At 50.1% G+C, this 14481-nt stretch overlaps 2 protein-coding genes across 11 annotated transcripts in view; one reads left to right on the top strand and one right to left on the bottom strand.

Annotated features, from left to right (window-relative positions):
• SETD2 (SET domain containing 2, histone lysine methyltransferase) overlaps positions 1 to 3417 on the bottom strand; it is a 48459-nt gene extending 45042 nt beyond the window's left edge. For 6 of the 7 annotated variants that reach the window (XM_044294429.1, XM_044294430.1, XM_044294431.1 and 3 more), the window contains exon 1: positions 3286 to 3417. In XM_044294429.1, the coding sequence (XP_044150364.1) occupies positions 3286 to 3320 (35 nt within the window). In that variant the 5' untranslated portion in view covers positions 3321 to 3417. The remainder of the gene's footprint in view (positions 1 to 3285) is intronic. The other variant, XM_044294434.1, reaches the window with a different exon arrangement.
• Positions 3418 to 3774: 357 nt separating this feature from the next.
• Positions 3775 to 13015, top strand: LOC122938725 (tubulin delta chain-like). 4 transcript variants are annotated; one of them, XM_044294438.1, is made up of 11 exons: positions 3775 to 4140; positions 5688 to 5785; positions 5965 to 6060; positions 6513 to 6574; positions 6760 to 6897; positions 8700 to 8841; positions 9613 to 9798; positions 9872 to 9967; positions 10159 to 10234; positions 12298 to 12439; positions 12535 to 13015. In XM_044294438.1, the coding sequence occupies exons 1-11, from the start codon at positions 3775 to 3777 to the stop codon at positions 12768 to 12770; spliced, it is 1638 nt and encodes a 545-aa protein (XP_044150373.1). In that variant the 3' UTR covers positions 12771 to 13015. The 4 variants fall into 4 exon arrangements, with proteins under 4 accessions (XP_044150373.1, XP_044150372.1, XP_044150374.1 ...); XM_044294437.1 differs by having other exon boundaries at positions 5685 to 5785; XM_044294439.1 differs by having other exon boundaries at positions 4112 to 4252; positions 5685 to 5785; positions 12535 to 13014.
• The last annotated feature ends 1466 nt before the right edge of the window (positions 13016 to 14481 follow it).

Below are 14481 nucleotides of genomic sequence, written 5' to 3'. Positions count from 1 at the left end.
GCAACCTCCGGCTGTTGTGAAACTACAACTCCCAACATGCAAACTTGCTAGGCTGTTCTTGGGACTCCTGTAGAAGTGACTGGTGCATGCTGGGAGTTGGAGTCCCACAACACCTGCCGTTTACTGGTGTAGAGGCCGACAGGACACACCATGAGAATGATGAGAGTTATCGCCATCCACGTGTCCACAGACGTGATCCAACGCCCAACCGCTGCCCTCCACGACTGCGGTTCAAATACTCACTATTTTCAAGTTTTCTGCTTGCTTTAAGTGAATGGAAACATGGACCGTTTACCTCTAGAGGCTGCACACGTTGTGTATTAGGCACAGTTTTTCCGTAGATTCTCGTGTACAGCGGCGTTATATACCGCGCCAGCAAAGTGAAGGAGATCGGACGGTTCTCACGAACACTTTGCTTTCTCGTTGTGTGTGGACTTTGAAGTCCTCCGCGTCCGTTCTTTGTGCGGATTTTGCCCTTTTCAATGCAAGGGGGAATCTGCGGCAAAACTGCATCAAATCCGCATCGAAACCTGCAGTTATCACGTGTGGTTTTTGGTGTCGAAACGCACAGAAATTCATTCAGAATTTCTGCAAGACAGGCCGGACCGGACACAGGCAGCTGAGCGGGGCTTATACTGATGGTCTATCCTTAGGACAGGTCCTGCCCCCCGCAATCACCTCTCTGTACATGATCGGCAGGCTGCCGGCGGTCTGACTCCAGGGAAAGTCCTGGACTTTCCTGTAAGAACTTCTCTCCAAAGCAGCTTCGGCCTAGCTTTTCTCACAGCTGAGGGTTTGTTACAGTTGTATCCGGCCTAGACAATGCTCTGGGAGTTGTACACATCAGCAGCAGCTGCACAGAGCTCTCTGCACTTTGTTACAATGTATCAGTCTGGAGTCCAGATGTTTAGATCACAGAGCATTGACCAGACTGATACATTGTATCCACTTCTCAGCTGAGAGCAGCACTAGCTGTGTACAGGGTTACTGCCTCTGAATATAGGACAGGAGTGTTCTCATTCACTGACAACTAGCAGAGATCTTCTAAATAGTGATAAATTGAACCATGGCATCTATTAGAGAGTTGTAGAACTTGAGGTGATCTCTGCATTGAGCCATTAACCCCGCCCCTCTGCTCTGAGTGACAGATGTAGCACCCAATAAGAAGACTGCTCTAATAACCCCGCCCCCTCTGCACTGAGTGGCAGATGTAACATCCAATTAGACCACTATAATAACCCCGCCCCTCTGCACTGCGTGACAGATGTAGCATCCAATCAGAAGACTGCTATAATAACCCGCCCCTCTGCTTTGAGTGACAGATATAGCATCCAATCAGAAGACCACTATAATAACCCCACCCCCTCTGAGTGACAGATGTAGCATCAAATCAGAAGACTGCTATAATAACCCCACCCCCTCTGCTCTGAGCAACAGATGTAACACCCAATCAGAAAACCACTATAACAACCACGCCCCCTCTGCTGAGCGACAGATGTGACATCCAATTAGAAGACCACTATAATAACCCCGCCCCTCTGCTCTGACTGACAGATCTAGCATCCAATCAGAAGACCAGATGTCGCTCAGAGAAGAGGGGAGGGGCTGTGAAGTAGTTAAATGTAGAGGATTCTTCAGTGAAGCTCCGCCTCCTGGGCACTTGCAGACGCAGAACAAATCTTGATGTTCTCACTACTCCCGATTATACGATTATAACGCTCCACGGAAGGCCCGTTTGTCCTGCTCTCCCCAACCTATCACTGTCAGCAGTTTTGCAGCCCGGGTGGTTTATCTAATAAGACGTTTCATACTATACCGCCAAATGGCAGACCCTGGGGCCCCGGATCTGTCTGCGGCCCATCATGATAACCTTGCCATAGACTGGGAATATGGCCGCCATAGATGTGGGGGATCTGATGATGGATTGCACAGTAACCCATTCATGTCCTCGCAGCTTCCCCCATAACAGCTGAGCCCTGTGGCCCCTAGGTGCCCCTCATTATCTGGAGGTTCACAAGGTCCTCTCTTACATTATCCCCGTATACAGCCACGCTTGTCAGAGGAGTGTAAGCCAGATCTACAGCGCCAACAACTACTACTCCAAACAGGAGCATCAGCATACATGGAATCTAATACAATATGAAGTATGCAGAACTGGTCCAAGGAATGTCAGTACTGACCCACCATGCTTTACACTGCAGCTCCATGGTAAGCACAGATTCTCTGCACTAAGGAGTTTGCACCAGATATCCCTCACAATATGAAAACCCAGTCATCCGTGGTCACGTTTCCAGGGCATGAGGTGCCGGCCGTTGCCCCACCATACTTTACACTGCAGCTCTACCGCATTAGGACCCAGTTTTTGTCAGTGAGTATCGTTGAGCGAACTTGTGTTTTAAGTTCGGCATCTAAATTTCGGGTTATCGAAAAATCCCGTTATGGATTCCGCTACCACGGACCATAACGGAATTTAGAATCCATAACCCGAACTTTAGACGCCGAACTTAAAACACAAGTTCGCTCAACACTAGCTGTGACTCAACCTTAGCGGTATTGTCTACTGAAGGCTCCATTCACACATCTGTGTGTGTTTTGCGGATCCACAAAACACGGACAGCGGCAATGTGCGTTCCGCATTTTGCGGACCGCACATTGCCGGCACTAAGAGAATATGCCTATTCTTGTCCGCTATTGCGGACAAGAATAGGACATGTTCTATTTTTTTCGGGATCGGACCCGGAAGTGCGCATAGAAATGAATGGGTCCACAATTCCGTTCCGCAAAATGCAGAGCGGAATTGCGGATGTGTGAATGGGTCGCAGAGAGGGGACGGCCCCCTTGTACTGATCTAATGCTGATGGGCCAGACATTACCTATGTCAATGCTCCCCAACCGTAGGCTCTTCTGCCACTGCTAAACTACAACTCCCAGCATGCTCTGACAACATGACTTCATCTCCGGACCCCAGTACAACCCAGTGCCATGACCGCTATACCACCAGCCGCACTGCACCTGGTTATGCCCCCGTAAGACACAATCTACATGACATGAAGCATATTACACAGTGCACGCTTCTCCTGATCTTACGCCGACACGCTGCTGGGGCTTGTAGTTCTCCCATTCAGCATGTGAGCAGAAGATGAGGATCTTCCCAGGGACTCCACGAGGCCTCCTGCATGCACACGGGGTGTCGTCAGGGTTTGTGCCCCCCTTCCATATCACACGGTGAGACCACGGGGTGACACGGAGGAGGCCGGACATGTTGGGGTGACCACATATACTTACTCGGTAGGGTGTTCTGGATCATAGAAATCCCCCATTATCAGCGGTGGAGCAAGGCATCCAGCCTGCGGAGCGGAGGGGGGCGACTTCCCAGAGACAGGGTGCAGGGGGCGAAGGCTTCAAACAGGGGCAGCGACCTGCACCCCAGGGCTTCTGGAGGACGAGGTTTCCAATGCCAAATATTGGGGGGCTCAGGAAAGTGGGAAGTAACTCCAGATATCTGGGTGCAGCAGAGAGAGGGTCCACAGGTATGGGGGTGGGCTGCACAGAGTATTGGGGTGCAGCAGAGAGGGTCCACAGGTATGGGGGTGGGCTGCACAGAGTATTGGGGCGCAGCAGAGAGGGTCCACAGGTGTGGGGGTGGGCTGCACAGAGTATTGGGGTGCACAGAGAGGGTGGGCTGCAGACACTGGGGTGCAGGGGGCTGTGTCCAGGGCAGCTGGTCTCGGGCCCCGTCCTCTTCTCAGGCCATGATGCCGCCGATCTCCGTCCATGCGCCGCACACGGCTTCCTCCTCAGCCGCCTCTCCCTCCGGCCTCTCACCCCCGTGCGTCCCCGGCTCTCGCCTGCAGGAAAGGCCGCCCACCGAGCACGCCGCCCAGACCACTGCACGCCGCGGGGATCAAGGCCGCAACCACTGCGGGGCAGGAGTCAAAAGTCCTAGACCGGAGGAGAGTGCAAGGTTTCCCGGCAAGATCGCAGCACTGCGGCCTCCGGCTGCTCGGCTCCTCCTCCCCTCCACAACACGGAGCGGAAATGGCGCAAACTCATCCACTTCCTCCAGTCACAACTGTAACATGGGCAGGGGGCGGAGAAGACACCCCCCGCGATGAGGACAACACACGGCCTCGCACACAGGTGACACCGCGACACCGGCGCTCCGCCAGCACACGCATAGCGGCCCACGGTGCACACTCCGGCACCGCACCGGGGACGTACAGAACTTCAGACAAACCACGCGGTTGTCAAGGTTTGGAACTGTTACCCATAGCAACCAATCAGATTCCATCTTACATATTCACTGCGGCAGTTGGGGAATGTTAAAAGCTTTATGATTGGTTGCAATTTCTATAAACTTTATTTATACAATCATATCTAAGAAACCCAAACGCCTGCACATAGCAACCAATCAGATGGCAGCTTACCTATTCCTAGCCCCAGTTGAGGAATGTAAAAAGATTTATGATTGGTTGCCAACAATTCTTATTAACTTTATTTATACAGTTATATCTATGAAACCCAGACGCCTGCACATAGCAACCAATCAGATGCCACCCTACATATTCCCAGCGTCAGCTGAGGAATGTAAAACGCTTTATGATTGGTTGCAATTTCTATAAACTTTATTTATACAATCATATCTAAGAAACCCAAACCGCCTGCACATAGCAACCAATCAGATGCCAGCTTATATATTCCCAGCCCCAGTTGAGGAATGTAAAAAGCTTTATGATTGGTTGCAAACAATTTCTATAAACTTTATTTATACAATCATGTCTAAGAATCCGAAACGCTTGCACATAGCAACTATTTGGATTCCAGCTTTCACGTTACCGATGTTGGTTATAAACGGTTATATGATTGGTTGCTATAAACTTTATTTACAGGAACGTGCAGTCCCTCAGGTCAGCCAATCAGATAATTGATTGAAGTCTGATCAGTTGCTATGGGCGACACATCCATGAATCATGGATTCTATGACACATTTGACAGTTCTGGCGTTTGGTTCTATGACAGAAGATGGTTCACGCTGCCCTCTGCTCCAGTAATATTAATCTCCCCATTACACTTTATCCCACATTGACCTGTGATATGGTGACACAATGTGTCTGATTGTGCGGGGCCCCCCTAATCACAACAGGGGCCCCATGTCCCCCATTCCTCCTAACTGTGCCCCCACATGGTGGGATGGTGGAGCGCATGAGCTGGCACTTTAGCGTCTGCAGGACCGGGGGAGATAGATGTGCCGAGTCTGGGGAAGAACCTTAAGAAATGTCTGAAGAAGTCGTTGTTTACCCCAAACGTATCACAAGGAGGCGACAGTGAATACCGCACTGTCACCCCAATATCCCTGATGATTGACCCCAATATCCCTGATGATTGACCCCAATATCCCTGATGATTGACCCCAATATCCCTGATGATTGACCCCAATATCCCTGATGATTGACCCCAATATCCCTGATGATTGACCCCAATATCCCTGATGATTGACCCCAATATCCCTGATGATTGACCCCAATATCCCTGATGATCTACCCCCAATATCCCTGATGATCGACCCCCAATATCCCTGATGATCGACCCCCAATATCCCTGATGATTCACCCCGATATCCTTGATGATTCACCCTAACATCTGATGATTCAACTCAGCATCTCTGATGTTTGTCATTTTTACAGCAGAAAATGGCGCTGATGTGGCTCCAGGTTGGACAATGCGGCAACCAGATCGGACAGGAATGGTGGCAGCTCCTCAGCAGCAATGTCGCCGACGCTGACCGGTGAGACGCCGCCATATTATGTGGGGTGTCTACAGTTTTAAAGACCCCTGTAAATGGTTTTTGTAGATTTCTTCTGACAGATGACCCCCGCCCTATTGATGTCTGCTGATCATGGGGAGTTGGGGGGTGCACAGAGTGAATATAAGTATGTAGACACGCCGCGTTCCTTTCTCTCGCAGGTATCCATATTTCTCCCGCGATGGACTCATTAACGCTGTCTGTGTGGACACAGAACCCAAGGTGATCCGGAAACTGCGCCAGCAAGTGAAGAAAGGGTAAGTCACGTCCGCAGCTACATCCCGGCAGAATTCACTGACCTCCAGTGCAGCATGTTCATTATCTGTGGATGAGCTGCGCTACTAGGGGGCTAATCCGTGTGCGGATCCGCTGGTCAGAAATCCAAGTTTTAGGTCTGGGTTTCTGCTGCGGATTTCTCCAGAATGGCGTATGAACATGACCTTACTGTCCACCATGTTACATCTCACCCAGTGAGGCGGAGCCAAGTCTCGGCTCCGGATGAGCACGGACAGGTGGTGCTGGTGCAGCAGGGCGGTAGGACAGAAATGCTGGTGATGATTGTATAATGGCTGATCATATATCATCACTTCCATCCTGCAGCAGGATCGGGGTCACCCCTATACCCCCCCTCCTGCCCAGCAGCACTGGGGTCTGGTTATTTATCTCTGGTAGTCCTCCAGCCATGACTGATCCGTGTGTTTCCATTCAGATACTTCAGGGACGCCAATATCATTGTGGGACAGCGAGGAAGAGGAAACAACTGGGCGTATGGTAAGGAGACCGCGGGCCAATATGGCAGCGCATCCCGACAAAATGGCCACAGCGAAAGGCAAATGCTCTTGATGTAGTCCGATGATAGACAATACAAGGACATGGGGCAGGACGGGTCCGTGAACCCCGGGGCGCCCATAGGCGTCTGCACCTTGTACCGCTAATCTCATACTGTTGGTTCACAGGATATCAAGGGATATTGACCAGTGGAGAGAAGAGTCTGCTGGACCGGACCATGGAGGCTTTCCGGAAGGAGGTGGAGCGGCGGGACTGTTACAGCGGCACGGTGATCCTGCACAGCCTGTGTGGTGGCACCGGCTCCGGTAAGGCGAGGGTGATCATGGGTGCTTATAGTTAGGGCTTATTCAGGTGGCCGTATGATGCTTTCCGCATCTGATCTGCAGTTTTGCGGATTAGATGCGGACCCATTCGCTTCTATGGGGCCTCAAAAGATGCGGACCGCAAAATAAATAAAACATGTCCTATACTTGTCAGTGAAAATCAGGACGTGGCCCCATATAAGTCTATAGGTCCGAAAAAATGCGGAATGCAATGTGTTTTTTTGTGGGTATGCTGAATTGTCCGCAAAAAAAACGGATCTGCATTTTTGTGGACAGCAAAAAACATATGGCCGTCTGAATGAGACCCCAGAAGAGGTGCTGATAAGCTGCAATGTGGAACTTCTGTTCTGTGGACTAGTGAACAAGGTAACAGTGACCGTAGGGGCAGTGCAGGGGTCCACAGGAGCGATTCGCTATTTTTCTGGTTTTATTTAAATTATCGTATAGATAAAAAGTTCTATACCTTTCTAACAGACCGCAGCCCAGCTTTACCAATCTGTCTGCGCCTAGAATCTGTCTAGAAAGTGGTGCAATTTGGGACAACTAGGGTTTCTACAAATTTTATTCTCAACTCAAATGAAAAGGAGGCGGGGCTTAGTGGGAAGGGGCGAGAGTCTGGAAAAGGGACGGGGCCCAAGATTGCGCCATATTGCACCACAATTCAGGTACATTTCTGCCTCAGAGTAGGCCAACCAATGGTTGGTATAGAGCTGGGTACTCACGTGGCGGACCACAGATGCCAGCTGTCCGGGCCCCGGCGTGTCCTGCCTCCTCAGCACGCAGATGCAGATGGACGCAGATCGGTGGGTCAGCGCAGGCAGGGGGGTATTCAGATGTGTGGGCATCGTTCTGTCAGGGGGACACTTAGAGGGGGTATCGCATTGTGTGGGGGGAGCCAAGTGCTTACGGGACATTCTATTATATGGCGGCGCTAAAGGGCACGATTACTAAGGGCCATTCTTTCTGGGAGTGGGAGACGAAGAGAATTGGGCGAGATTAGAGGCGTGGCTTATTGTAACACCTGCCGTATCGCCCTACGCGCTGCTGTTGCCCTCCTCACATTTTTCCGCTCAGACTCTCCTGATGGCAGACCCAGGTACGTGGACCTTTACCGTAAGGTGTCCGTCCCTGCAGCACACGCCACCAGCCGAAGCCCTGTGGTAAATGTGGGTCTCGACCACCATCATCCACAGGATTAATAAATCTGGGCCTTTATGTTTCCATTCCTCGCCATATCTCTGCTTGCTGTCAGTGAAGGAGGACACTCCTGTTTCCATTCAGAGGCAGTAAGCCTGTACACAGCTAGTCCCGAGAAGTAGATACAATGTATCAGTCTGGACAATGCTCTGGACTCCAGACTGATACATTGTAACAAAGTATCTATTGTCTGCACTCGATAGAGCTACAGCAAACCCTCCGCTGACAGCAGGACTAGCTATGTATGGAAACAAGAGTGCACTCATTTATCACCAGCAAGCAGAGATCTTGAAGATGGTGAAGAATTGAAACACAAACTATTTAGGAAAGTTGTAGAATTTTTTGGGCACTGTAAGTCGGTTCTGGCAGACGGAGGTTCTGGTAATTGTATCCCATTCCTTTCCTCCTCGCGGCTTGGACCGGTAATACACAGGGGTCTCTGGCTGTGTACGGACAGACCGCGCTGAGAACAGCCCCTCGTACCACCCTGACCTGCTCCATTATGTATTTCCCGGCTGCTCCTTCTCATTATCACATACAATGATAAGAGGACAATCCTTTTAACCCCGCTGTGCTCGGCTCTTCAGGTATGGGCTCGCGGTTGTGTGAGGAGATCCGAGAAGAGTACCCCGCTGGGTATATACTGTCTGTGACGGCAGCACCCCATCAGACGGGTGACTCCCCGCTCCAGCATTATAACTCGCTGCTCTGCCTGGCCTGGATGCAAAGGTAACGTATTACAGCTGGTGAGAGCGAAGCAAAGGACAGGAAGCAGTGATGGGGTCCTGGATTTAGGAACTGCAGGGGGTCATAGTCACAGCTGGATGGCTGGCTGGGGTATTTGCTCCTTTGGGTACTGCAGGGGGTCTTAGTCACACCTGGGATGGGGTATTTGCTCCTTTAGGTACTGCAGGGGGTCATAATCACAGCTGGATGGGGTATTTGCTCCTTTGGGTACTGCAGGGGGTCATAATCACAGCTGGATGGGGTATTTGCTCCTTTGGGTACTGCAGGGGGTCATTGTCATGGCTCGATGGGGTATTTGCTCCTTTGGGTACTGCAGGGGGTCATAGTCACACCTGGGATGGGGTATTTGCTCCTTTGGGTACTGCAGGGGGTCATAATCACAGCTGGATGGGGTATTTGCTCTTTCAGGTACTGCAGTGGGGTCATAGTCATGGCTGGATGGGGTATTTGCTCCTTTGGGTACTGCAGTGGGGTCATTGTCATGGCTGGATGGGGTATTTGCTCCTTTGGGTACTGCAGGGGGTCATTGTCATGGCTCGATGGGATATTTGCTCCTTTGGGTACTGCAGGGGGTCATAGTCACACCTGGGATGGGGTATTTGCTCTTTCGGGTACTGCAGGGGGTCATAGTCACAGCTGCAGTTTTTTATTCACCCGTTTAGGTAATATTACGCGGTCAGGTCAATTATTTCCATTTTTAGGCACCGCCATGGGGTCCTCGTCAGCGCCACAATAACATATTTACCTTCCCAGGTTCTGTGATGGGGTCCTTCTCTTCCAGAATGACGAGGTGATGAAGAGAGCGGCCTCTTTAGTGGAGAAGAAGACATTCACTACATCTGGGCTTCAGCCTTCGGTCTCCCTCACCTCCATGAACGCACACGTTGCTTCCTGTCTGGCGGGCCTCCTCTGTCCTGTGTATTCACTGAAGACCAGGAGGTGCGGTCTCCTGAGGTCTGGGGTTTTCTAGTGTTTGGGGAGTTGCACTGACGTCTCGTTGTCTCCTCGTCAGTTCGGTGAGTGTCGGCCTGGAGCCCTGGGAGCTGATCCGCTGCCTGTGTCCAATGTCCTCCATGAAGTTCCTCCACACGTCTCAGGTCTGCCGGAGGTAAGGGCCGCCGCGGGTTCACTGGATGTACTTACCTGAGCCTCGTCCCTGTGGTGCTGGACACGTCAGGTGACGACGGCAGCCACTGACCTCCACCTCCACCACATCTCTAACTGGAGGGTCAGCTGATGGCAGCCGGACCCTGGTGATCGTCCAGCAGATTCATTCAGTACTTCTCATTGTATCCACAGGGGGACGGCCTCGTGGGACAAAGTGACCAGTGCCCTGGTGCAGACCATCCCCCGAGCCGATCCCAACGGCCATCTTGTATCCTTCACTGGAGATAATTTGTAACTTCTTTCTGTCTGATTTCTTAGAAATATTCCATAATTTTATTTGAAATATTCATATGTTTAATGGTGAGAACAGAAGACTTTCTGAATGCAGCTCTGTAGGTGACTGGAGCACAGCACTATTTTACCAGAAGACTTTCTGAATGCAGCTCTGTAGGTGACTGGAGCACAGCACTATTTTACCAGAAGACTTTCTGAATGCAGCTCTGTAGGTGACTGGAGCACAGCACTATTTTACCAGAATACTTTCTGAATGCAGCTCTGTAGGTGACTGGAGCACAGCACTATTTTACCAGAAGACTTTCTGAATGCAGCTCTGTAGGTGACTGGAGCACAGCCCTATTTTACCAGAAGACTTTCTGAATGCAGCTCTGTAGGTGACTGGAGCACAGCCCTATTTTACCAGAAGACTTTCTGAATGCAGCTCTGTAGTTGACTGGAGCACAGCCCTATTTTACCAGAAGACTTTCTGAATGCAGCTCTGTAGGTGACTGGAGCACAGCACTATTTTACCAGAATACTTTCTGAATGCAGCTCTGTAGGTGACTGGAGCACAGCCCTATTTTACCAGAAGACTTTCTGAATGCAGCTCTGTAGGTGACTGGAGCACAGCACTATTTTACCAGAAGACTTTCTGAATGCAGCTCTGTAGGTGACTGGAGCACAGCCCTATTTTACCAGAAGACTTTCTGAATGCAGCTCTGTAGGTGACTGGAGCACAGCCCTATTTAACCAGAAGACTTTCTGAATGCAGCTCTGTAGGTGACTGGAGCACAGCACTATTTTACCAGAAGACTTTCTGAATGCAGCTCTGTAGGTGACTGGAGCACAGCACTATTTTACCAGAAGACTTTCTGAATGCAGCTCTGTAGGTGACTGGAGCACAGTACTATTTTACCAGAATACTTTCTGAATGCAGCTCTGTAGGTGACTGGAGCACAGCCCTATTTTACCAGAAGACTTTCTGAATGCAGCTCTGTAGGTGACTGGAGCACAGCACTATTTTACCAGAATACTTTCTGAATGCAGCTCTGTAGGTGACTGGAGCACAGCACTATTTTACCAGAAGACTTTCTGAATGCAGCTCTGTAGGTGACTGGAGCACAGCACTATTTTACCAGAATACTTTCTGAATGCAGCTCTGTAGGTGACTGGAGCACAGCACTATTTTACCAGAAGACTTTCTGAATGCAGCTCTGTAGGGGACTGGAGCACAGCACTATTTTACCAGAAGACTTTCTGAATGCAGCTCTGTAGGTGACTGGAGCACAGCACTATTTTACCAGAATACTTTCTGAATGCAGCTCTGTAGGTGACTGGAGCACAGCACTATTTTACCAGAAGACTTTCTGAATGCAGCTCTGTAGGTGACTGGAGCACCGCCCTATTTTACCAGAATACTTTCTGAATGCAGCTCTGTAGGTGACTGGAGCACCGCCCTATTTTACCAGAAGACTTTCTGAATGCAGCTCTGTAGGTGACTGGAGCACAGCACTATTTTACCAGAAGACTTTCTGAATGCAGCTCTGTAGGTGACTGGAGCACAGCACTATTTTACCAGAAGACTTTCTGAATGCAGCTCTGTAGGTGACTGGAGCACAGCCCTATTTTACCAGAAGACTTTCTGAATGCAGCTCTGTAGGTGACTAGAGTAGAGCAGTATTTTATGGTGTAAATCTACATGGTGATCACAGTATTAGGACCATGTACAAATAATCATCACTCTTGTTGTGTGGATTGTCTTATACTCCAGTCACATCCAGAGCTGCATTCTGCCATGACATCCAGCTGCTGTGATGGGGTCCCATGATGCCGTGCACCCTGCATGTCCTGTTTGGTGACATCCGACTTCTCCCACAATGCATCACTGCAGAGTCCGCTCTTCACAGCAGAATTACTCGATTATATCTGTTTCTGGGAAAGTTGGGTAATGACTTCTGTCAGGGGGTTGTCAGCCAGGTTCCCCGCGCTCCTGCAGCAGTCCGTGTTTTCAGCGCGTCTTGTTATGGTCTTTAACGTTCCCCTCCCCCGCTCCAGCATCACAGCCTGTCCGCCCTCGCGGTGGCGCGTAACTCTCAGGACTACTCCTTCCTGCTGTCCCGGGACTCGGTGCTGACGAAGCTGCGGCAGGCGTACCGCTGTGTGTCCTGGAACCCCTCCGCCATCCACTGCTGGACAGGTCGGAGCGCGCTCAGTGCCCTCACACTACGCCGCTTGCCTCTCGCTGTGTCCGCTGCGTTTCGCTCACCTCTCACTTATTACCACTTTCCGCAGACCCCGAGAATATTCTGGACCCCTCGTGTTACAGCCATTCCCTGACCGTCTGCGCCAATCACTCCAGCGCAGCGGACCTGATGAGCAGCGTCGTGTCCAAGGCTCAGACCATGTACGACGCAGGCGCCTATCTGCACTGGTACCGGCGCTACGGCTGCGAGGACGACCATTTCCAGATGTCCTTTGATATCCTGAACTCAGTGGTGGATGAATACAGGGGGCTGGGGGTCCCATGATCAGATAATTAGTGAGACGGAGCAGCCACGACTATGACACGTATGTGACCTCACCACACGCCTGACGCCGGATGTCAGCGCACCACACAAGCCTTCATAGTAAAATCAATCACAAGTAAATAGGAGTCTCCCTCCATTTCTTAGGCTCCTTTCACACTAGCGTTCATAGGTCCGTTCGTGAGCTCCGTTTGAATGGGCTCACGAGCGGACCCGAACGCTTCCGTCCAGCCCTGATGCAGTCTGAATGGAGCGGATCCGCTCAGACTGCATCATTCTGGCGGCGTTCAGCCTCCACTCCGCACGGCCAGGCGGACAGCTGAACGCTGCTTGCAGCGTTCAGCTGTCCGCCTGGCCGTGCGGAGGCGAGCGGATCCGTTCAGACTTACAATGTAAGTCAATGGGAACGGATCCGCTTGAAGATGACACCATATGGCTCAATCTTCAAGCGGATCCGTCCCCCATTGACTTTACATTGAAAGTCTGAACGGATCCGCTCAGGCTGCTTTCACACTTAGAATTTTTTCTAAGTTATTAATGCAGACGGATCCGTACTGAACGGAGCCTCCGTCTGCATTAATATGATCGGATCCGATCGAACGCTAGTGTAAAAAGTAGCCTAAGTTATATCCGTTACTGGGAAAGCTGGGTGACATCCAGTATGGCTGTCCAGTGTCTCCTGCAGTGCCATAGACTGGAGCTCGTGATCGGCGGGGGTCCCAGTGCTCGGACCCCCACTGATCAGACACGATCTGGGTCAACCACTTTAACCCCTTAAAGACCTCCTCACTCCGTTCACATGGCCATATGAGGGCTTCTATTTTTAAGGGATAAGTTGTATTTTTTTTATGGCAACATTTAATTTACTATGTTTTGTATCGGAAAACGGGAAAAAATGTTGTGGGGTGAAATTGAAAAAAAAAAACACAATTCCAACAAGGTTTTTGGGATATTGCTATTACAGCGACATGACGTCCTTATTCTGTGGGTCAGTAGGATTACGGCAATACCAGATTATAGCTTTTTTTTTACTACTTTTAGAAAAATAAAAACTTTGAAAAAACAGCCATAACTTTTTTTTATTTTATATTTTGGTCTACAGCGCCGTATGAGGGTTTGACAAACTAGTTTTTATTGGTACCATTTTTGGGGTAGTTACCACTTTTTGATCACTGTTCAGTTTTTTGGGGGGGAGGGGGACAAGGTGACCAAAACGGTGAATCGCCTGTTTCTATAGTTTTTTTCCGTTACGGCATTCACCGCACAGGAAAATAAATCTATATATTTTTCATTTATTATACTTGCTTATATATCGCTGACACATTCCTCAGCGTCGCTGTCCCCCAGTGGGGCTCACAATCTAAGGTCCCGATCAGTCTGTGGGAGGAAACCCACGCAAACACGGGAAGAACATACAAACTTCATGCAGATGTTGCCCTTGGTCGGATTCGGACCTGGGACCCCAGCGCTGCACGGCACCAGTGCTAATAACCACTGAGCCACCGCTAACCACTGAGCCACTGTGCTTAACTTAATAGTTCTGACATTTCTGGATGCGCTGATACCGGTTATGTTTATTTTTTTATTATTCATCTTTATATGTAAAATTGAGTTTTTTTATTTTTTTATTTATTTGTTACTTAAAGGGGTCCTCTCACTTCAGTAAGTGGCATTTATCATGTAGAGAAAGTTACTACAAGGCACTTACTAATGT

The sequence above is a fragment of the Bufo gargarizans genome, chromosome 5 (genome assembly GCF_014858855.1).
Source record: "Bufo gargarizans isolate SCDJY-AF-19 chromosome 5, ASM1485885v1, whole genome shotgun sequence".
Classification (NCBI taxonomy): Eukaryota; Metazoa; Chordata; class Amphibia; order Anura; family Bufonidae; genus Bufo; species Bufo gargarizans.
Note: the sequence above shows the minus strand (reverse complement) of the source record. Positions and strands in the feature narration are given on the sequence as shown.